The 24,275-nt window shown below is 44.2% G+C and overlaps 1 protein-coding gene across 15 annotated transcripts in view; it reads right to left on the bottom strand.

Moving 5' to 3' along the window:
• Positions 1-24,275, bottom strand: part of KALRN (kalirin RhoGEF kinase) — a 655,214-nt gene that overhangs the window by 277,374 nt on the left and 353,565 nt on the right. For all 15 annotated transcript variants that reach the window (XM_064572015.1, XM_064572061.1, XM_064572104.1 and 12 more), the window contains 3 exons: positions 17,163-17,358; positions 8,704-8,870; positions 847-966 (listed from right to left, as the gene is read on the bottom strand). In XM_064572015.1, coding sequence (XP_064428085.1) covers positions 847-966; positions 8,704-8,870; positions 17,163-17,358 — 483 coding nt within the window. The remainder of the gene's footprint in view (positions 1-846; positions 967-8,703; positions 8,871-17,162; positions 17,359-24,275) is intronic.

Raw genomic sequence — 24,275 nt, 5'->3', positions numbered from 1 at the left:
GAACCACAAGTAATGAATATCTTTGAAGGTTTCTCTCTGTTCCCATTGGTACTGATCTTACTTTATTTTTAATATAGTTCCCATGTCCCATTTCCTGCTCTTTTCCCCATACCACTCTAAAGCAATCAGCTCAAGTCTCTTTGGGAAGGAGAATGTTCTAGTAGAAAGGATAATTAAAGGTATTATTTAAAGCAAGATGGCAAAATTTAGATTATTGTAAGAGGAATTTTGTTTTAAAATAGCCTTTAGAACAAGTGTCAGTTGGTGAACTTCTGGTTTCCGTTTACTCTTGAAATGTGGCTTCTTTTGGTGGTGGTACTAAACAACTACTTTCAGCGAAGCAAACTATCTAGTGCAACTACTCCTGTGCTCATTGTTCTTGTTAGAAGGCAGAATCTGACAATGAAATCTAAATATTACATAGAAATCAAATGTTTTAAAATGGAATACTAATGTACTAATGACTTCTGTACTTGTTTATCCTCAATTCTGAGGGCTCCTCAACTGGAAGTGACTTCTAACCTTTTGGCTTCACATGTCTCACATGGTGTATAGTCCATAATGTACAAAAACTCAGTGTACCAGAGGCCTTATGGGTAAAGGGACCAATAAGTGACCAAGATGCACATTTGTCGTGTGAACACTTGTCTTCCATACTAGGTGATGAACCCCTGCATTTGCTTCCCCATCAGTTACTCGGTAATAGGGAGGCTACCTGGACCATTTAACTAGAAAGAGTAAGGGTTTCACTACCTAAAGGAATGTTCACATCTTGAGGAATCAACCTGTCTGAGGAGCAGAGCAGAAATGGAGAGGGAAGGCAGAGGAGTCAGATTTGGGTGTTACCTCGATTGCCAGTTGGAACTGCTCGTGTTCCCGCTGTAGCTGTTCTGCTTCAGACAAAGAGCTGGCATTGACGAGGCTGGCGTTGAGCATTGACTCCCCATTGCGGATCCATCCCAGGACCTGGGGAGTCAGGACAAGAACACAGATGAACGGCCTTCGCACCCTCCCCAGAGCTGTTGCTTTCTCCGACAGGTCCTTAGGTCAGACCTTGCTATCTTTTCTGACCTCACTTAGAGAGAGGACAGGAAGGCTCTGGATAATTAAATTGTTCATCTCTGCCATCTTACCTGTCACCTTGTGCCACACGGTGCTTATTGTAAGTATCAACCTCATTCTTAGATACATATATTCTTTTCTACCCTTATTACCCCTCTGTCCCAATTTCCTTACCCATTTAATTTAAACATTATAGGATCGTATTGTATGTACATCTCTGAAGTTCTCTCTAGAATGTAGAATGGTGTAAGTAAATAAATTCCATATATTGGCATTCTTTTCTTTCTTTAAAAGCCCAGTTCAGATACCAACAACTTGAAATCTTCCAAACCCAATTACTCCTGTTAGAAACAGATCCTCCTCATCTAGTACAACCACACCATACCACCTTTGTGGCACTCACCAGACTGCCTTGTTCAGTTGTTTTAACCTACATTTCAACATCCTACCATACCCCATCCCCCCAAATGTAAACTTCTGGAAGACTAGGGCAGTAGATGAGTCACGCTTTAGTCTCACACAGTGCTTAGCATGGTGCCTTACAAATGGTGAGTATGCAGTAATGTTTTTGAAAAAGGGAACGATTATCTGTAGACAATACCCAAATTGCACCTGAACAGTGGGTCCAACCTCCTATGCCTTGCAAAAATAGTTAAGAATAGACAGGTTTGAGCTCTGACAGATAAACAACCCAAAGGGAGGAGGAAGGCGAAAGAAAACAAGTAAAACAGCATAAGTAATCCATACACTGGATCATTAGAAAATGGGAGAATAAGTTATAATTGATTTAAATTATCTAGAGGCAAGGGCTAGGCTAAGTAAAATTTCTAGGTGACCTTAATTAGTACTGGGGGTAAGAAAGTTCAACTAGGGAATCTTAGAATAGAAGGAGAAACAGCTAACACTGTCTAGACAGTCCTAGGTGAAATGGGCATGTGGCAATTCTCTAGCTAAGAGCTCAAGTCAAGTGCAAATAATCACACTGGAAGAATCAGGCCTTGAAAATATACCTTGTGTCTGGTCACCAGAAAATTGCTAAATATTTTCTTTAATAGGGAGTCTAAGAGTTTGCTTGGAGAGGAAATAAAAATTCTTCTGAAATTTCAAGATTCGTAAATATCATCCATCTGTTACTTCAAGGCAAAGGAGAAGATACCACAATCTGTTTCAGATTTTTGCAGATTTTTTTTCTCCTCTCAACTTCTTCATGCTAAACAATTAGAAAAACACTAAGCCTGGTCCCTCCTATCCCATAATCCTCATAGGCGTGTCTCAAATTTCCTCCTTGGGCAGAATATGACTGATGACATATTGTACATGGATAACACTGGGGCAAAAATCCTGCTGAAGCTGGGCTATTCAGATTGAGATGTTAATTCATGGCCAGTCTGGCAGATTGTGGATGAGATGCCAAATCTGTAAAGCAATTAGTTGCAGATATAACGTCTCAGAGTGTATGTGTTAAATCTCTGATGCCAGTGGTGTGCTGGGGCTGGCTGGCTGGAGGTGCTAATGATTTCCAAAAGCTGCCTGTAAGTTTGGGTATATGCATACATGGATTGTATGCCCAAATGCTTCAGCTCTTTGGAAAACGGAGCTCACAATGTATACTTTGAACTATGCAAGTCCTTCTGCCATGATTCACTGCATTTTGCTTGGTTCAAGATTCATTTGAGGGTGTCAGAGAAACATTTACTTCGTGTGCATCACAAATCAACGTTTGAGGGGCAATTTGACTCCCTCTGGGCTTCCTAAGTCTTGCTAGCATCTGTTCCTCTCTAGTTTCAGCCAACTGGAAACACCAGTTAGAGCTCTGGTGGTGGGGATCTCCATTTACTAGCTTCCCATTCAGATATCATAGGCTTCAGTCTCTACGTCTTTCATTAAGTCATGCCATATCCTTGATATCCTTGTTCATTTTTATTTCCCAAATGCTGTATATAAAGGCATCCCAGGTCTCTAAAGCAGGAGTTTTGATTTTAGAAAGATAAAAATGCCCGTTTATATCCATGACTTAGGTTCAGGGGTGGGACTGATTCCTATAACTGAGTCTGTCCCAGAAGCTGGACTGGGCTAGTGAAGGAAAAAAAAAACAAAATCTGAGGTTAGAACACCTGACTTTTTTACTACCTGGCAAAACCACTCACCCCTCTGAGCCTCGGTTTTCTCATCTGCAAAGTTAGCATAATAGTGTCTTCCCTTCCTACAGCAGGGTGGATGCAACATGCGGTAAGATGTAAAGCCTGGTGATAGTGGAGGTGGTGATTTTTAGTTTTGGAGCAAAGCTAGGTAATGCTATGATTCTTCATTTATACCTCTCACAATGAGAAGGGAAAAAGGCTATTGATTTTTGTTCCAGTATCTGTAGAGCTTACTGCCATATTCTGATGTGATGTGGGAACCCGAGCTGTTTTGTTAGCGCCATTCTCTCTTGTCTGATCAGTGACAACCTTTGTTGGTATAATTTTCTATTTTTGTTGTCCTTTATTTCCCTGATTCATAAAACTGGTTATTTATTCTATGAGCATCCAAATGAATGCAAGGGAGTAGAAGAAATATTATAATAAAAATGATAAAATGTTGTTTTTACTAATCCTGTGTGGTCTCAGAAACATCATGTAAAAGTATTCTGCAAACCATAAAATGTAATGCATAATATGAGCATTTTATGTTGATCAATTATCTTAGGCAACAATTTACCTATAGGTGAGATGACCTTTGAGGGTCACTTTGAATCCTCACATTCCACACTTCTTTCAAAATTCAGGGACTCGCCCTACAACCATAGGAAACCAGAGAAAGTCAGGTCTATAAAAATGAGGGACCCAAGGAGTATTGCTGATTGCTGCTCAGGGGACTCAGGAGCTGGCCAAGAATTCAGCTCAGTCTGAGCTGAGAGGGTGAACTGAAAATGGGGATCTACTGCTTCCTCAGGCCAAGGAAGTGCAGGCAAACCCCAGTGAGAAGACTGGATTTGGTTAACTGGACGTGGATGTCTGTAAATGATGATGCCGTCTAAGCAAGGTAAGCTGTCCCCTGTAACCGGTAGGCTGGGAAGCTGCTTGTATAGGGCTGTGTTCTCTAGGTCACACTGACAATAAAGCTCTGAGGATGCCCTCGAGGCCTCTGACTCTTAAGACCTGCTGTTGCTGATGACTTACCACAAGGCACAGTCATTTCTGAAAGTCTGGCCACAGGACAAAGGGCAGGCCCCTCAGATGGTAGCTCGGAGCCTGTCATATTTCCGGCATTTCTTAGCTCTAAAGGTTCACAGCGTATGAGATTATATGTGATCATGCTTCCATGTGATCATGGTTTTATAGACCGTGACTATGGGTCTTCTTAATTTTCTCCATTTTGAAACAAATGCTCATCCCTTTGGTCTCCTCTCTCTTGGATCTACCCCAATTCCTTTCTACCTTTACGTACGGTGCACAGAACTGAACACAGCAGTATTCTTTTTTTTTTTTTAATTTTTTTTATTCTTATGTTAATCCCCATACATTACATCATTAGTTTTAGATGAAGTGTTCCATGATTCATTGTTTGTGCATAACACCCAGTGCTCCATGCAGTATGTGCCCTCCTCAATACCCACCACCAGGCTAACCCATCCTCCCACCCCCCTCCCCTCTAGAACCCTCAGTTTGTTTTTCAGAGTCCATCATCTCTCATGGTTCATCTACCCCTCCGATTTCCCCCGCTTCATTCTTCCCCTCCCGCTACCTTCTTCTTCTTTTTTTTTTTTTCTTAACATATATTGCATTATTTGTTTCAGAGGTACAGATCTGAGATTCAACAGTCTTGCATAATTCACAGCGCTTACCAGAGCACATACCCTCCCCAGTACCTATCACCCAGTCACCCCATCCCTCCCACCCCACCCCCCACTCCAGCAACCCTCAGTTTGTTTCCTGCAATTAAGAATTCCTCATCTCAGTGAGATCATATGATACATGTCTTTCTCTGTTTGACTTATTTCACTCAACATAATACCCTCCAGTTCTATCCACGTCGTTGCAAATGGCAAGATCTCATTCCTTTTGATGGCTGCATAATATTCCATTGTATATATATACCACATCTTCTTTATCCATTCATCTGTCGATGGACATCTTGGCTCTTTCCACAGTTTGGCTATTGTGGACATTGCTGCTATAAACATCGGGGTGCATGTACCCCTTCGGATCCCTACTTTTGTATCTTTGGGGTAAATACCCAGTAGTGCAATTAACACAGCAGTATTCTTGATAGGGTAATATTTCCTCCTTTGTTTTCACTGTTCACTTTAATAAAAAGCAAATTTTGGCCAGTATTTGGTCCATAGGGGTAATTTAAGTCAATGTCTTTAGTAGATAAGTATGATTTCTTTTCCCATACTTAGAGCCCTGAGAGCTTACAAATCCATTTTGGCTTATTTTCTGCTAAAGGCCCTGTTCTGCAGGAACACATATGGAAATTCACTTAGTTTTTTGCCAATTAAGTAGGTTTTTCAAATCTTCTTTTCTTACTTTGAGTAGTAATTTTCCTGGAAAGCAGTCGGAACATTCTGTGGGGCTGGGGAGTAATCTGAACTCTTTTTCTAGAAGAAAGGGGGCATCTAAATGGTCTAGGGCCCCAGACCATGGGCTGTAGTCAGGGGAGGGAATTCCCTTAAAGAGTCAACATTTCTCCAGAGGTGTCTGGGCCATCGATCTAAGATACAGAGCCCCATGTAACCCCAAAAGAACAGCAGTCACATTAAATAATTTCACTTGTTCTCAAGCTCTGACAATAATTTTCAGTCTGACAGCTGTGGCATCATCTCTCTTCAAAGCTTCAGTTTAATATAATGGTCATGTAACTACACTATGGTTATGATGGCCAAATCTAAACCTCTCATCTATGGGCTCTAACACCCAACTGTGTAGCAGTGCATTGTTCTCTCCCTTTCCATCCCCATTAATGGCATTTCAATTAAGGTGTCCTTTTTCTTTCCTTTTCTTCTTCTTTTTCTTTTGAGTATATTCAAAAGAGAAACTCTCAAGCTTGTGTCTAAATTTATCTCCACTGGTCAATATAGACATCTAAATTAACTCCCTTTTTCCAAGTGTCAACAGCTTCCAAATCAATATTTCCTGCTCCACCAACTTCCATCAAACACAAATGCCTTCTCTGAAACTGGATCAGATGACTCCCAAAAGAAAGAGCCCTACACTGACAAGGAAAACAAGTCCCCCTAATGAGGCATGGTGGCTTAACTAAGCAGCAATCCCTTGGCACCTCCCAAGGCCACTGTGCGTTTCCTGCAGTCTGACTTGAGCAATCCAGTATGTTTTGAACTACAGTCGCACGTGTGTCATCCTCACCATGGTGGGGAGAAGCAACTTTCTCCTGCAGAAAAGTTTTTTGTCCTCCAACTCAAGAAATACTGAATGGGAATGTATCCAGAGATCCATCTAGCCTGGATTATTCGTATACAGACAACCTATGTCCCCATTTGACAAACTACCTATCATCATGTCAACTCCCCATCCTATACAGAATGTATACTCAAAGGATAAAAAAATCATTTCCATTTTCATACCAGTTAAGAAAAACATAATTTGGGAGTTGACCCTACTATTAATGTTGGAACAAAAAATAAATACAATTAAAAACCAGGAACAAAAATACCTATTTCATTTCACAGACAAATAGGAATGATTTTCCTGTTATCTGTTTTGTTCAGATGATCTCTCCTGCCACCTTTGGCTGGTGGAAGTAACAGTGTATGAAGAGTGGAGGGTTCCCATGACCTGTTGGAGCCTGCTGACTGGTCGGGTAGGTGCCACCCTCTGTGCCAGATGCAGGCCCTGTGGGCCTGTCTTCTCAGATGTAGTGCTGTGAAGACCAGGAAAATCCCAGACTGCGTTCTGCTAGAGGGCTTCTTTCTATTTTTCCTGGAGCCCTAGGGCAGGACTGGGGCCCAGGAGAGGCAAACCGTGGGACTGTTGATAAAGGAAGCATGGGTTCAAGTTTCAGCTAACTAGTCAACAGGCCCTGGGAGCACTAATCCTATGCTACTTCAGTTTCCCCCACTTGTAAAAAATAAACATGCACCCCTTTCCCCCATGGGTCTCTTCTCTTAAAATGAGATTATAAATGAGAAAGAACCTCTCCTCTGAAAAGTAAGTACTATCATTATTACCAAGAGTCTCAGAATTTGTGTAATCCTCACTGCTCTGGGTCTGCTAGGATTTCCATCATGTCTCTCCAGCGACTCAGGTGTGATCCCAGTGTAATTACACAGAAAACAATCTGGATGGCAGCCCTGTGATCCAGCCTGCCTTGGTGCTCAGTGATTTCACCTGCGCTGAGGACAGATCTTCAGCATAGTGTGTAAGGGCTCTGGATGAGCACTGCTCGGGAGAAGCAGAGCAGAGAAGACCATTTTGCCCATGATAATAAATAACAATATAATAACTAAGACCCAGGCATTAACAAGAAATACTCTGAATATAAGAGAACAGCAATGATTAAATAAAATATGGTGTTTTTGTCCCCTGTACTAAATTAATAGAGTTAAATAAGACAGTGTAATAGCCATGGTGCATAAGAAAAAATGCTTAACAGAAAGGTCCTCTGCTTAGGTTATTTCAGGTGGGGGTCTGCCTTCGGGGAGCAGGGGTTGGGATTGCTTGAAAGAATGTGGAGCAGAAGGAACTATCATGGAATTGCCTGGAGGTGCCCCCCCCCCCCCTTGCAGGGAAGCCCTCCTAGACCAGTGGAGCACGGTGACATGCTCTTTGCTCCATGTGACCATTGTCTGGTGACCTAAGCTTCAGTGGCCTCATCTGCAAATCGGGAATAAGATCTGCTTCAGAGAATGGTTGTGAGGGTTGATGGAGAGATGAGTGTAAAAGGTACCCAGCACTCAATAAATTATTATATATTTGTATTTCTTCAATCCCACTTTGTCTAAATAAAAAAAAATCTCATTCATTATGCTGCTAATTAAAACTGAGTCTGTTCATAATACAAATATATAATATTTTAAAATGTGTCATTGGTTCCTGTGTTTTCCTAGAGGTTCCTAGAGGCCTGGCTATGTCCTTTGGTAAAATGGCTAGTATAACATCTCATACTGATAAGAAATCTTCTTTTAATTGACTTTAATAGGGCAAGACAATTTTCTTATAAGCTGCACATGCATATTGAAGAGCACGAGGGCAACTGCTACCATTTACTATCAGCTACGTGTCGGGCACTGCACGAGGTCAGGTGCCCCACATTAACCAACTGGGCTCTAAAGCCCGACCATGTTTATCGATGAGAGATTTGCATATCACATGAACTGTGTGTCACGATGGAGGATAGAAAGGAAGAGAACAGGCTCAGCGACTCCCAGGACACCTTGGGAAAGCTCTGGAATGCTCTTCTTGCATTGTTAGGAGAGAAAACTAACGCATTTGTGGTTTGCGCCTTGTACCACCGATCTAGTTGTCAGATGCGACAGATAGCAACCTCCCTTTCAGAAACCCAACTACCACTCCTTCGCTTACCCGTTTTCCAAGTTCTGGTGACGAGGGTGGCTCCATACACCTTCCCCACACCAGGAGCAGGCCCGGGGCCTGGGGGGGAGCCCAGAATGAGGGCGGGCGGTGGAGGGGCCGGGCTCACCTGTTTGACCTCGGCCTGTAGGTGCCGCAGTTGGAGGCACTGCTCCAGCCGCTTATGGGTCTGCTCTGCGTTGAGCTCCAATTCGTGTTGCTTCTCATGGAGAAACTCTAGTAGCTCTTGTACCTGGGCTGCCAGATCAATGTCTTTCTCACAGATTAACTCAATTCCTGGTTAAAGAAAAAAGTAAACAAGGAAAAATGAGGTAGTGCTACAAAGACCATACTTCTTTGAATACGCACAAGAAAGCAGGAATTCAGCAACAGCCAGGAGCAGTGCCCTCCTGGCCTTTACACATCCCTCTCTGAAGCTTCTGTTTGGGGTGTCCAAACCATGCCTCCACTCTGGATTATCTGATCCTTTTCCTGGGAATTTCAACAGATGATCAGCTCCTTATTATCAGCTGGTGTTACAGAGAGAGGAGGTTCTCTGGGAGTCCATCCCCAGAGAAGAAAGCGCTCGGCAGTCCCTCCTGGGGGGTTTGCTAATACCTACAATACTCACAAGCAAGGCTCTGGATCATATTGGGAAACAAAACAAAACCGAAAATAACCTGTCTCAGGAACTTCTGCCAAAGGCACACTCTTTTAGCCAGTCAGATGCAATTTATACTTAAATGGCAAGTTTGTTCTGATGAGAGTCTCTGGGCAGGGGTGATTTTATTAGCCAACTACTTGGGCGCCCTAAAAAAAAGCAACTCTTAGAACTACATGCTAGAGCTATCTCATATATTGTTTCTCCAACACAGGCAAACGCACCCGATAAACGCACCCAGCAATGGCACAGGGGTACCGAGCGCTTCTCCATTTACAAAAGCCATGTTAAAGTTGCACCCACACAAGAAGAGTGTGCTCACTGTCCTTCCGCTTTTTTAAAGCAAAGAATAAGCCCAGTCAGCCAGTTAACAAGAGTTCCCGATGTTTATGGATACGTCACCCAGCATTAATAAACTGCCAACTGCCTGACCTGTGATGGGACCTCGAGTCAATACCCACCAGGCAGAAGCTGTGGCTCCATTCCTTGTCCACATCCCACTCCACCTGCCTTACTTTTTCTTTTTTTAAAGATTAACTTATTTATTTTAGAGAGAGAAAGAGCAGGGGGAGGGACCGAGGGAGAGGGAGCATCTCAAGCAGACTCCGTGCTAAACATGGAGCCCAATGCAGGACTCAATCTCACAACCCTGAGATCACGACCTGAAATGAAACCAAGAGTCAGATGCTTAACCAACTGTGCCACCCAGGCGCCCATTCCTTACTTTTCCTATATACCTCTCCCAACATACAAGCGTGGACACACACACACTTTTCTCTCCAGCAAGCTGGTGATCCTATTTATACATTCATCACCAGCAGGACTAGAATAGCCTTCCTCAAACAGATCTGTGTTTCAGGAAGGGTCATTAAACCCTGGCACAGAGTGAGGGGACTGCCTTAGTTATCAAAGGCCTTCTTGTCTGCTAGTGGCTTGAATTCGATTCCTACCTTAGCTCTTGAAGGCTACATGAAGAGTGTGCTAGCTTTGGAGCTAGCCCTGAGTCAGAATCCTGGACATGGGAAAGTTATCTAAGCCGTCAGAAGCTTCGATTTCCTCATATGTGAAATACGGTGTTATATACCTACCTACCTACCTACCTCGTGAGCTGCCTGTTCAGGACCTCATTGGGAGGATTAAATGAGATAATGTATGTGGAGTCTCTGTCGTGTAACATAATACACACAGACCCATGGCTGTCCTGATTCCAGACTCTTAAGCTCTCAACTCCCTACCTTCTTGCATTCGTGCCCTCTTGGTTGCTATCTGCCTCCAACCTGATGCAAATTGTAACCTGTATTGTTTCTTGGTTCTGACTGATTCAACCTTGCTCAGACCCATAGCTTTATAAAAATCCTAAGTCTGGATGGCTTGCCTCCTTCTGATCCGTGACTCCACCTGGCTCTGCAGCTTCTCAGTTCAGTCCAGATCCTTTCCCTGGCTCTCCATCCTGTCGTCTATGACCCAATGCAGCTGTGCTCCTGATGCTGACAAATAGGGACCCAGCCATCAGTGGGGGTGGGACTAAAATTCCCAAAGCCTAATGTACTTCCATGGGGATCACACCCCAAGGAGCCTGCCAATCTCATGTATAGTCACCTAAAAATAAGTCCCCTCTGGGAGACTTCCCCAGCATTCTGACTCACATCATCAGAAACTCATCACTGCCACCACCAACATACCTTCCGGATACAGTGGGGAGGGGGGGTGTAAGGAGAGTGTACGCATGCAAAGGGAAATTCATTTCTAGAGGCAAAAATAGTGTTTTATATAAGGACAATATGGAAGAGTGGCAAAAACTTCTGGTGTTACATGGTAATAATTTCAGTATCTTTTCATGTTTATTTTTTTCTACCAGTTTCATAATTCCAAATCCCATCTCCTGAAATATCTGTGGGAGACAGAGAAGAACAGCTTGTTCTTTTGGCAGTCAGCTCCCTTCAGTTCCTATTTTCAATTACCAAGGGGATAAGGTAGAGCATCTCCTTGACTGAAATAAAAAAGAAGAAGAAATACAAAAATTTCTATCTCTGCAGCGCTCAGCACAGTGAGATGACCCTTGACTCCCATGTTTACTTTCTGGAAATGTAATTTAAGATCCGTCTGCAGGAGCAGAAGCTCTTCCCTGTTTCCATGCAGGTTTTCTCTAGCTCCTTTTCATGCCGCATGCACCTCTGGTGTTTAGTATGCTGGGCTTGGGAAAGTGTCTTTCTCTGGGAAGCCCGTGGCTCACCTCGGCCACCTGGCATGTAAATGGGCCCTCTAAGCTGGTAACTCGTCAAAGGGGCTGGTACCTGCTGAGGATACAATCCCCAACCGGCTCCCAGCCTGCCCCGAGACTCCAGCCCTTCGCTTGCATCTACCTCTCTTGGTACTGTTTTTTGGGAGATGAACACAGGAAATAAAATGGGGGAAGACAATGCCTAGTCCACTCAACCGCACATCGTGCTGTGGATGGAGTGAATGGGAGGAACATGAAATGGCACCTAGGAGGAGAGAAACTCACTCCTTCCTCCCACTGTCCCCACACACATCGACACGAGTCCCAGTCAAACCCCATCAACCGGTAAATACCCATCAATCAACAGCAAATAGTTTGCTTGTGTTCGCATTACTCTTCTCAGTCTGTTTTCCTAGGGGCTCTCAGAAATGCAGCAAGACATGTGTGTTCTTTCCATCAAGTAGGGAGACAGTTTGTCAGTCTCTTTAGGGCAAGCTGTATTGATGTGTTCCACAAGGTTCTGTACCCATCCTTCCCTTAGAACTTTCCCGTTGGGGGTGGTTCCTTAACTTGTCCCTGTTCTCGCAGGAATGCAGGCTCCCTGGTGCCAGGGCCACATGTCTTATGTGTCTCTGCATCCTCAGCTCCAGTAGAGGGCTTGACTCATAACAGCCAATAAATAAGCTCTTCCGTGAACACATGGCCTCTGCAGGGAAGGGCTCAGGTCACGTGCTGTGGTGAAAAGCACCTGCGAGCTCTGGGAAAGGACAGACTTAGGTTTGAATTCATGCTCTGCCCCCTATGAACAGTGCATCTCTGGGCTCCACATCTTTTCTGAGCTTGGGTAAAAACAATCCCAACAATGACTTCTGGGGTGTCACAGGACTTAGTGAGATTAGGTACATACAGTGCCTGGCATTTAGTAGGCTCAAAATATGCATGTTCCTACTTTTTTACAACATATTCATTATTGATTATTAATGGAACTGTTGAATGGCTTGTAAAAATGTAAATATAAAATCTTACTGTGAGGTATTTACGAACTTGCTCAGTGTACATCATTAGAAACTGTGATGGTCTGGATGGTCTTAGACCAGGGCTCTTAATCTTGGCTCACATTAGATCTGGAGAACTTTAAAAATCACTGTTGGTCATTGGCCACACCCAGAGCAGCAACAGGAGACTGTCTGTGGGTGGTACCCAGACATCAGGAAGTTTTAAAGCTCCCACGGTGATTCAACATGCAACCAAGATGGGAAACTGCTGGATAAGATGGTACCATGGCCAGCAACCCGGGGACAGAGATATTCTTTATGCTATACTCGGTCAGCAGAATGGTTGGCACTGCGTTTGTTTAGGGCCCGAGGCCACAGCTAATAATGTCACTGTACTTTTCCTTTGCTGCCAGTTTGAGGGTACCACTTTAGTTCCCTCAAGGAGAGAGGTGGCTGGGGTCTAGAGTAAGGTATAGGTATTCCTGGCTATGTTACCCAGAGGCGTTCTTTGTGCATTAACGTCAGCCTGCCTCAGTGAGAGACTAGCCCTTCCCTCCTCACTCCTCCTTCTGTGCCCCTCCCTCAATGTAACACCCCGTTCAGAAATGATAAAGTCCTTTAATCGGGTTTTTAGATCAGCATTCTCAACCCTGGCCATACAAGAGAATCACCTGGGAAGTTAAAAAAAAAAAAAAAAAATCTGGGCCCACTCCAGACCAATTAAGCAAGACTCCCTGAGGGGTGGGGCCCAGACCTTGGTACTTGTAAGCTCTGCAGGTGGTTCTAAATCTGCAGCCGGGCCGAGAACTATTGTTTTACATCTACATTCTCTTCTCCTCCGCTCAGCCCCCATCTGATCCATTTTCCCATGAACCCCAGAGTAGCTTCCATTTTAGAAAAACACAGGTCTTTTCTCTCCTTTTATGATGCAAGTGAAATTATTTGTGGCCCCTTATTTTTTCCTATATCTGTCCCACCCACATTGATGTTCACTCCATTAACTAATCAAATCCTCTTATTGAGAATGTGCTATGTGCAAGACATCAGCACTCTGCCAGATGCCGGGAATGGAAAGAGAAGGAAGAAAGAGTCCTGCCCTCACGCTGCTGGAGAAGCTACAGGAACACATGGCTGCAAGAGAATGCAATACCTGCTAGAATACAAGCATAACATGTCACAGTTACCAAACTTCTTCGAGGCCTCACCATGCTTGCGCATTATTGCACTGCATCCTCACGATGACCCTGTGCGCTGGGTATTCTTATGACTGCTGTTTTCCGGAGGAGAGTGAGGCTTGGAGAGATTGGGTAGCATGTTGGGGCACAGCCGGGTAGGGAGGGTGTGGCCGTGTGCCAACCCAGGCACTCTTCCCTCCCATCCGTGCTCTGAGCTCTATGCTCAAGAAGAAGAAGGATCCCCACCACACTTAATTTATTTTTTATTTATTTTCAAATGCTAGGGCTGGGTTCTTTCCAAGCACAGTAAATTTTAAGTATCATTGCCACAGATCCCAAAGATTTTTCACTTAAAAGCCTCGCATAAAGAAAACTTGATGCTTTGATTAGACCAAGCAAGCAACACGTCCACAAGACAAGCAGCTCTTCTTACTCCTAAGACCACATGGAATAGTCACGTGGTCAGATTTCCGTGGAGAGACCTGCAGTATAGCCACTGGGGGTGGTTAGGCTGACTCATCATGGCAAGTATGAACTGGAGGGGACTGCAGGAATCCAGGCCCACCTCCCACACTAGACAGAAGAAGAAAGGTCTAAAGAGAAAGAACAGGAACTTTCCAAAGGCAGACTGCTAGCTGATAGTGGAACTGGACATTGACTTCAGCCGGCATGCTTTCTCCAGCTTGACTCTTTCCAGCAAAACCTGGCACCTCCCAACTTGAGGCCAAAATAGAAAATGCTATAGCGAGGAGAGAACGATGAGCAAGGGGAGAAAGTGTTCCTGTCTCGCCTTCTATTCCTAAAGCTAATGCTGATTTAAGCAAAGGCTTTGCTTTGGTTAGAGCCATTGGCAACACCAGAGGGACTTAGTGGAACCTGGCTCACCATGACAACTGCACACCTGAAAATAAGTGTATAGAAATTCCCTATTTCCATTTAGTCCTACAAAATCAAAGCATAAGCCCTTCATTAAGTTAGCATGGAGGGCTAAACACCAACCAAGAGCTTAATTTTGTTAATTGTCTTTTTTCTAAGACAAGAGTTTATTTTACCTTGAGTTCAAATATAGTTTATTAGACACACATCACCAATGATGAAGACATTTACTGCCTCAGTCCGGGGTCTCTGAAGTCCTGCATTCCTCAATCACCTGGGGGCAAGACCCAACCTGGGTCCACCCCCAACCTCCACCCCAACCCCCCAGCTCCAGCACAACCCTGCTCTCCCTTCCTCCGAGCCAGAGACGAGGTAGATGCATCCTCTGCAGGACCCGGCATTCAGCAGTAGACAGGAAGTGAGCTTCCCTGAAATCCCTGGATTCATTCCCTTGGAAGCCTTTGAAGCCCCCTGGACGATGCCAGACTGAACAGCTAGCTGTGGTAGGAGCAGGGGAACAGCCAGTCCCAGCAGACAGGGCTGAAGAGGCCAATCAAGCCTCTTTTCACAAAGCTCATTTCTAGATCAGGATACTGTGGGTGTGGGCAGCCCATCTGCCCTAGGTGTTTTCACCCACTCAGCCCTCAAGGTTCAGGAGGCTGCCAAGCACAGCTAACCCGCGGTCACAGGCCATCTGCAGGGGCTGCCAACTCCTGGTCGGCTTTCTGTTACCATGGATACCTGGCTCTTGGGACAGAGAGGGACTTGCCCAGGTCACGCCAGCATCCCAGTACAAAGTACCGCGGTTTCGAGGCAGACCAGCTTCCCTCCTGCCAGATACATCAATACTGAGGGACGAAGGGTGACAGCCCTGCAAGGCCTCTCGGTCCCAGCCTCTCTCTTAGGTCCTGCGCATCCTCTCATGGTTCCCAGCCTTAGCTGGATTGCCAGCTATTGTGAGCACCATGAGGGGAAGCTCTAACATGAAACCCTGAGTCCAGGTAAGGTTCTCAACTGCAGAGAAAGGTACACTTTTCCCCCTCCTTCCCTAATAACACCTTGAAGATGTACAAGCCATTGCCAAGCGTGTATCTCAACAGGCACATGATTTCCCTGGAGATTTTGTTAACATACAGATTCAGATTTCTAAGTCTGGGATAAGGGCTGGGAGTCTATGTTTCTAATCAGCTCTTAAGTGACGCTGGTGCTGCTGGTCCAGGGCCCACACTTTGAGTAGGTCCTAGATTCATGGTGCATCAGCACCCCTGGAGGGCTTGGTGAGACACCCATTGTTGGGCCCCCCCCAAGAGATTCTGAGGTGGCAGGTTCAATGGGCCCTTAAACCTTCCTGTGCTTCTCAGCCCTGGCTGCACAGTGGATCACCTGAGAAGGTTTTTTTGCTGGTGCCCAAGTCCCATTCAGAGGTAGTTAAATCAGGACCTCCAGGCTTAGGGCCTGGCACTGCCATTTTTTAAAAGAACCCCCCACCCTTGCCCCCGAGAGACTGCAATGTGAATGGCCCTTCCTGGGGCGGTGTGGGGCACGGTCTGCACTGTGTAAACAAGCCTGGGCAGCTGCAGCTGTTCACAACACAAACGAAAATTCACGAGCGAACAGAATTTACCAGACTGTCTTTCCTCTGGTTAGGAGTGAAGTCTCTTTGAATGCTGTTATTTATTCTTTCAGGTCCTTAAAACAAACACAGTTCCCTACAGTCAAGTTTGAGGGCTAACGTCTGCCTGACAATCTCATGATTCTAAACATCCTTCTTGGTCAACAGGGACATGGACCTACTGTGTCTTCAAGAGTTAATGGCCTGAACCCCCGTCTGCCTCTTCCTGGAGGGTGAGGAACAGGAGCCAAGGAGGACCTGGGGGGAGGGGAGGCCAACGGTGGGGCTGGGTGCAGAGACTGTGTTCCAGCACTCTACTTGCATGTGCCTCTGTGAGTGACTTCTTGTCCACTGGACTAGTTGACCGTGGGAATGCCGTGGCTCCCTCTGGTTCCAACACCAAAGGCCGTTTGGGAGAGCGGTGGGTGTCACAGGAAGGGTTCATGCATTTGCTGGATAGACACTGAATAAAGCTCGAACACAAAAAGAAGTGAAATCTGGGTAACTCAGCCACGGTTTCTCGAGAAGTTATAAAATTATATGACCTTGCCATAAATTTTTATCAGCACTTCTAACACTCACACACAGACCAGTGATTAAAAAAAACAACAACTGGGCTCTCTGAGAGGCCTGAGCCAGAGACCAGGAGAGGGGGCCTGGGGGGTGAACAGCAAACATCTACACATTAGAATACAATTCACACAGCTGGCTGGCTGCTTTCGGAGCCCACCTGGTTTGTTTCTGCAGGCCCCCGTTTTTTCCCAATCTGTGCAAATTTCCATTTTTTGTTTTCCCCATTCTCTGCATAGCACCGGGAGCCAGGAGATCCTGGCCCTATCCTCCTCTTTACCAGAACCTAACTGGGCAATCTTGGACAAGTTATTTCGGCTCTCATGCATCAGTTTTCTTTAAAATGGCAAAAACCTCTGCTCCCGTATCTGTGGGAATGAAGTGGATGAGCAGAGTGCACGTGCTGGCTGGAGTCAGGCTGGCCTGCTTGCTTTCATCATCTCCCTGCCAGAAGGAGGAGGATGGGAGAGCTCACCCACCTGAGGCCTGGACCTCCATGATGTACTGGTGCAGATCCTGGCCCTGCTGGATGACCTCGAACGTCATGTTGTTCATGGCTAGCTTCCGTTCCGTGTGGCGCTGCAGCCGCTGCTCGGCCAGGGTCAGATCCTCCGTGTTGAAGTCATTCATCTGCCGGAGCAAGTCCTCATTCCAGGCGTCCAGCTCTGCCGTCACCTGTAAGGGAACGACGGTCGGTACCGGCTCGCAGGTCCACGAGAGAGTGCGAGAATGAAGCCTTACTAACTAACCCTATCCTTGGATCCATCTCCGCTTTGCAGTGGCTGGACTCCTAAACTACAGTTAAGCCCCAGTGCACGTCGGTCACAGCATTCTCCAGGTGTTTCTATGTCTACAGCAGCAACAAATGCTGTGCAAGTTACAGTTCATGAAGTTTTTGCATATCCCATCCTGTTCCACACCTCCCCACCCCCCAGTGATCTAGAGAGGCAGGAAGGGTGGAGATTGCCAGGGCTCCGAAGGCAGGAGTCTATGGAGTGGATAGTGTTGAGAGTCCTGGTGAGGAGAAGCAGAGCAAAGCTGAGCTGCTTCAATTGGGAGAGTGAGCCTCAGAGATCCGGTATCTTGGGAATCTGAATCTACCAAATGTGAAATATGTCTAGCATTCTGAATCTGGTGTTTCTGTATTCTTTCCTCTCCCCTTCCCTACCCTCCTCCACCCTCACCACCTTGACATCATTAGGCTGAGGGCCCCTGTCGGTTATGAAGCCCAAAGAATGGACTTTCGAGGGGCTACTCAGCAGACCAGCCTGACTCCTAAGGCCGTCTTCCTGGGGTCTACTCTCTTTTCTCTCTGTTTGACTCGTTCTTCCCATTACCCCCAAGAAGCAATGTGCATATCCTTGAAATAGTCTGATTTGTGTGTTTCTAATATTTGCTGGAGTTTATTTTCTTTCCTATTTTCTGTTTCATCAAAAAATGTTCTTTCATTGCCTTCTTCCTCTCTACCTTCTTTCTGGGTACAAGGCTGGCACACAGCAAGGGCACTTTTTTTTTTTAAGAAAAAGCTTTGTTTTCAAACCTGAAGCTTACCTACTGTTCATGAGCAAACCTAACTTTCCAGCCTCATCTCATGTTCTGTTTCAGAAACCAGTCAGCCGGTTACTCACCGACCCTGAGAGTTGGCTCCTGCCCTCTCTAGCCTCCTTCCTTGGTTGGATAGCCCTGAAACACCCTTGTTTTTTTTCTACCAGTCTGCTCAAATCCTCACCACCCTTCAAAGTACACTCTCTGATGTGAAGAGCTTCATGACCACCCCCAGACCCAGAAGTTTTTCTCTGGCTTATCTCAAACTATCAGATGTGGACTTGTTGGCTCATACAGAGACCGTGAAAAGAAAATCCTGCACTGGGGAATTAATTTGGCTATTTAACTCCATTTGGAAAAGAAACCTGAAAGAATTTGTTCAGGGCAAAAAGTAGGGCCTGAACTAAATGAATGAAAGATAGAACACAAGTTGCCCACAGGGCATTCAGCTTTCAATCACCCTATTTTGCTTTCTCTTTCCACTCAATTAGGTCCATCTCAGCTCCAGCCCACTCAGTTCCCCTCTTGGCTCCAGCGGCTCCTATCTCCCTCGCTCTCCTGAATTAATTGGAGTGTTAGGATACAATGACCTCTTTGAGAGATACACTGGCAAAATTTCTATTCTAACAATTGTCTACTCTAGAGCCATAGCCATAAGGGAAATCAGAGAAGGAGCGAAACAGAAAGAAAGAGGCAGTGGGAAGTGGGAAGGCTCACTTCAAAATGAAGCCCAAGACTTTCCTGCCAGATGACATTCACTGAATCCAGCATTCTCCTGGCACAGACTGACCCGAGGGACTCGGCTTAGCAGCTGCCTTGGGCTCTGTTCTCAGGGCGCCCTCTCCACTGGCTCCTCCTGCTTTCTCAGTCTTCCCCCTCCCCGCCCAATGTTTTATTCTGTACTTGCCTGAATGAAAACTCACCTGTCACTTTTCTTCCCTTTTCCTATGGTCTATTCCTATCTATTTAGTTCTTTATTATCACCTGCGAAATTGGAAATCTCACTATGCAGTCTTTTTCTCCAAATCATTTGAAGATGCTGGTAATCATGATGAAGATGATGATCATGGGTTGAAGAAGGTATTTACCTTGTACAGGCATACTTCGTTTTATTGCACTTCACTTTATTGTACTTCCCAGATGTGTTTTTTATAGAGTGAGAGTTTGTGACAACCCTGTGTTGAGCACGTCTACTGATGCCATTTTTCCCACAGCATTTGCTCATTCCATGTTTGTGTTGCATTTTGGAAATTCTCACAATATTTACAGACTTTTTCATGATTATCGTATTTGTTGTGGTGATCTGTGGTCCATGATCTCTGATGTTACTACTGTCAGTGTTTTGGAGTACCACGAACCACACCCATGTAAGATGAAGAACTTAATATGTGTGTTCTGACTGCTCTACCAACCAGCCATTGCCCCATCTCTCTCCCTCTCCTCGGGGCTCCCTATTCCCTGAGACACAACAACATTGAAATCAGGCCAGTTAATAACCCTGCAATGACCTCTAGTGTTCAAGTGGAAGGAAGAGTCTGTACGTCTCTCACTTTAAATCAAAAGCTAGAAATGATTAAGCCTCAAGAGGAAGGCATGTCAAAAGCTGAGATAGGCCAAAAGCTAGGTCTCTTGCACCAAACAGTTGGCCAAGTTGTGAATGCAAAGCACGGGTTCCTGAAGGAAATTAAAAGTGCTACTCCCATGAAAACTCAAATGATAAGAAAGCAAAACAGCCTTATTGCTGATTTGGAGAAAGTCTGAGTGGTCTGGATAGTAGATCAAACCAGCAACAATATTCCCTTAAGCCAAAGCCTAATCCAGAGCAAGGCCCTAACTCTTCAATTCTATGAAACCCAAGAGAAGTGGGGAAGCTGCAGAAGAAAAGTTGGAAGCTAGCAGAGGTTGGTTCATGAGGTTTAAGGAAATAAGCCATCTCCATAACGTAAAAGTATAAGGTGAAACAGCAGGTACTGATGTAGAAGCTGCAGCAAGTTATCCAGAAGACCTAGCTCACATAATTCATGAAGGTGGCTACACTAAACAACAGATTTTCAATATAGACAAAATAGCCTTCTATTGGAAGAAGATAGCATCCTGGATTTTCACAGCCAAAAAGAAGTCAATGCCTGGCTTCAAATTCTCAAAGGACAGGCTGACCTTCTTGTTAGGGGCTAATGCAGCTGGTGACTTGAAGTTGAAGCCAGTGCTCATTTCCCATTCTGAAAATCCCAGGGCCTTTAAGAATTATGCTAAACCTACTCTGCCTGTGCTCCATAAATGGAACAACAAAGCCTGGATGACAGCACATCTGTTTACAACATGGTTTACAAAATATTCTAAGCTTCCTGTTGAGACCTACTGCTCAGAAAAAAATATGTCTTTCAAAGTATCACTGCTCACTGACAATGTACCTACTCATCTAAGAGCTCTGATGGAGACATATGATGAGATTAATATTGTTTTCATGCCTACTAGCACAACATCCATTGTGCAGCCCATGGATCAAGAAGTACTTTCAACTTTCAAGTCTTATTATTTAACAAATACATTTTGTAGGGCTATAGCTGCCACAGATAGTGATTCCTCTGATGGATCTGGACAAAACACATTGAGAACTTTCTGGAAAGGGTTCACCATTCTAGGTGCCATTAATAACATTCATGATTCATGGGAAGAGGTCAAAATAACAGCATCAACAGGAGTTTGGATAAAAGTTGATTCCAACCCTCATGGATGACTTTGAGGGTCCAAGACTCCAGGGGAGGAAGTAGGTGCAGATGTGGGGGAAACAGCAAGAGAACTAGAATTAGAAGTAAAGCCTGAGATGTGACTGAATTGCTGCCATCTCATGATAAAATTTGAATGGATGAGGAGTTGCTTTTTTGGATGAGTAAAGAAAGTGGTTTCTTGAGATGGAAACTACTCCTGGGGAAGATGCTGTGAAGGCTGTTGAAATGACAACAAAGGATTTAGAGTATGACATAAACTGACATGATAAAGCAGCGGCAGAGTTTGAGAGGACTGACTCCAACTTTGTAGGAAGTTCTACTGTGGGTAAAATGCTATCAAACAGCATCACATACTGCAGAGAAATCATTTGCACACACACTGTGTACATTAAGGTCCAACCCTATTCCAACTAATAGTAGGAAGGAAGGATCCAAGGCATTTCATTGTGGTGAGATGCTCTGAAATACATGGGCTGTCAATTGCAAAATGAGCATCTTTCTGTTTTATGATGTCACTATTTTTATTAAGATGACAAAAAGTGAAAGCTAAATATTCTCCACTGACCTACAAGTGTTGGATGACAGGGAAAGACATATTGCAGCTAAAGAGACAGTCTTGTTGCATGGGAAGAGCTCTTTTATCTATAATGGGTTTGTATACTGATATAGGTTACCACTGTGAAACTAAAATTCAACAAATTATCATTTATTCTTCTTGTCTAGTATTTTCTTTTCTGTGAGTTCTTTTTGTTTCTAAAATCAATTTATAAAATGTTGATAGTGAATTCTAATATAGGTTATTTTAAAGGTATATCGTAACATTTCTTTCTGCTTTAGAAATATATATATAACTTCTCTAAAGAGTTAAAATATTTATTTATGTAGCTATATAAAGATCTTTGGGGATATCGCAAGAACTTTCGGGAAAAGCAGAAGGATTCGGCAATAAAGAAATCTACTCAATTGTTTCTAATTTTTGGCAAAATAATGTAAGAGCATATTGCAACATGCTATAATTGATGAGTTCCAATGTTCAGTTACCTAATTTCTATTCCAGTAGATAATCTGTATAATTGAATAATTTTTATGAACAATTTCATGTTCTTTTCTTCATTAACATCACGCTAAAACAGAGACCTTTGAAATAATCATGATGGCCTTGAAGGGGTCTTGATTGGATCCTCAGTAGTTATTTTGCCCATATCTTTGCCTCTTAATGAGTTTGAGACCTGTGGGAATCTAATCTGTTTTCAAAAGATCTCCCCTTTGTTGAAGAGCTCCTACAACATACATTGTCCATTCATTCTAGTACTTATCAATGCTTGAATGCCAGTGTTTTTCCTCCCGTGTAAGCTAAATACCTAGTCCTGGAGCTTAAATCTGCTTCCTTCTCCTGAATCCCCAGTATCCTCACCAGAAATAAGAAGCATATAGCATTTGTACCTTGAGAATATAACCTGACTTTAGGCTCACAATCATTACAGAGTGATCTGAAAGTTTCCATCAGGCATCTTTGATAATTTACCCCAAACAGGTGACTTGCCAGAATATGAAAGCTGTGTGAATAATCATTTTTGTTTTTTTGGTTTTTTTTTAAGAAGGAAGATGGTAGCAGAACACCCCCCCCACACACACAATGATGCTGAAATCAATTTGGCAAAAGTCTGGAAGAGACTATCAAATTAATATTCTGTGTAGGCTTTGATTTACTTTATGGAATTTATTTTGCATTTCCTTCTCAAAGGAACTGGGGCATATTTAGAGAATGCTACAGTGATCCCTAGGAGCAATCCACCAACAGGGATCTCAGATAGATCTCATTTTCTTTCTTGTTATAGTTTCTATGTTGGTGGGTTTGACGTATATTGCAAACGTTGAGCACAGCATGGCTTTGCAGAGCCTGGCACAGAATCTATAGAAGAAGAGGTTATAAAAGTGGACTAGATGATGGGGTCCTTAGATGATCCCCAGCCAACACAATGACTGTGCAGGCTGATGGCCCTGCGTCACCAGAGGAAAACTTCCAGTGGAGCACCACAGGGCCCTGCCTGACCTGGCCAATATTTCAAATAGCTACAATGTTGAAGCAATAATAAATTTACCTTGATAGGCTGAAGAACTGGGCCAAGAAGAAAAACAGTACAATTTGAGAGGGAAAATATATAAAAGCTTCTATTTAAGTTTTTTTTTTTTTTTTAAAGTAAGTATATCAGAAGCACCTTGTAAAAACAACCCGGGGCTTTTAAGGCAGCACAAGCCTAGACAAGGCAGGTGATAACGCCACGGAAAAGGCTCCTGTCCGTGCCAGTTCCCTGATAGTGTCCTACCCAGGTGTGTGGCTAACTCGCCTTCAGCACAGGGCAACCAGGAGTTAGGTGTCTGGAGACCACGTCATATCCAAAAAGACACGAGTAAATCGGGGATATGTGCCACAGAGAAGGGCTGATGATGAAGAGAAATAGTCATCAAATTTTTAGGGTCAAGGGGACTGTAGAAATAACTACATAATCTCAACATTTTTCAGATAAAGGAAAAGAAGCCTATGATGACCATTTTCAAATATTTTTAAGACTGCCAAATAAAAGAGGGAACAGATTTTTTCTGTTTTTCCAGAGAGCAGAACTAGAACCAAAGAGCAGAAGGGTGGAAATTCTGGTTCAACACACTGATAAAATCCTGAGCTCCCTTGTCTACCCTATCCCCCCAACCCCACTTCTAGACTTCGGAGATATCCCAGTAGAGGCTAGGTGGCATCCCCTGGGGATGCCAAATCCTGGCCACCAACTTTTACCTGTCTTCCAGGTATAATCTCATCAAGAAACTTTCCATGGGCAGCCTCACTAAACTAAATATTCCTGTCTCAGTGTTCTCATCCAACCATGAGTCTCTCTCTGTCACAGAATTATCACATTGTATGATGATTCTGTTTCTCTGTTGCTCCTTAGCTACCCGCCTAATGGCAAGGACTGTTGGTATCCCCCATATAGTTTTTGATTCATATTAGGTGCTCACTAAATGTTGACCGAGTTGGATTTCTATCAGGCAAAAGGCTGACTGAGCAATCTCTTTCAAATATGAGACAGTAAAAGCCTCTACGTACAACCAGTTGAAGAGTTGAGACCACCAGTAAATTGTAATCAGCCGTCTCTCCTCAAGGCAGAATTTTCCTCCTTGAAGGCTATTTTTTCCCCAGCCTCAGCCTAGCTACAATTTGTCCTAATGCAAACCCCATAGATCTATAGTTGGCTCTTCCATTCCATACTCAGGTTAATCACACATTAATTTGCAGGTACACTGAACAAACTCTGATTGTGATTA

The sequence above is a fragment of the Mirounga angustirostris genome, unplaced genomic scaffold, assembly GCF_029215605.1.
Source record: "Mirounga angustirostris isolate CCGP_5_RB_7025 unplaced genomic scaffold, mMirAng1.0.hap1 SCAF_1, whole genome shotgun sequence".
Classification (NCBI taxonomy): Eukaryota; Metazoa; Chordata; class Mammalia; order Carnivora; family Phocidae; genus Mirounga; species Mirounga angustirostris.
Note: the sequence above shows the minus strand (reverse complement) of the source record. Positions and strands in the feature narration are given on the sequence as shown.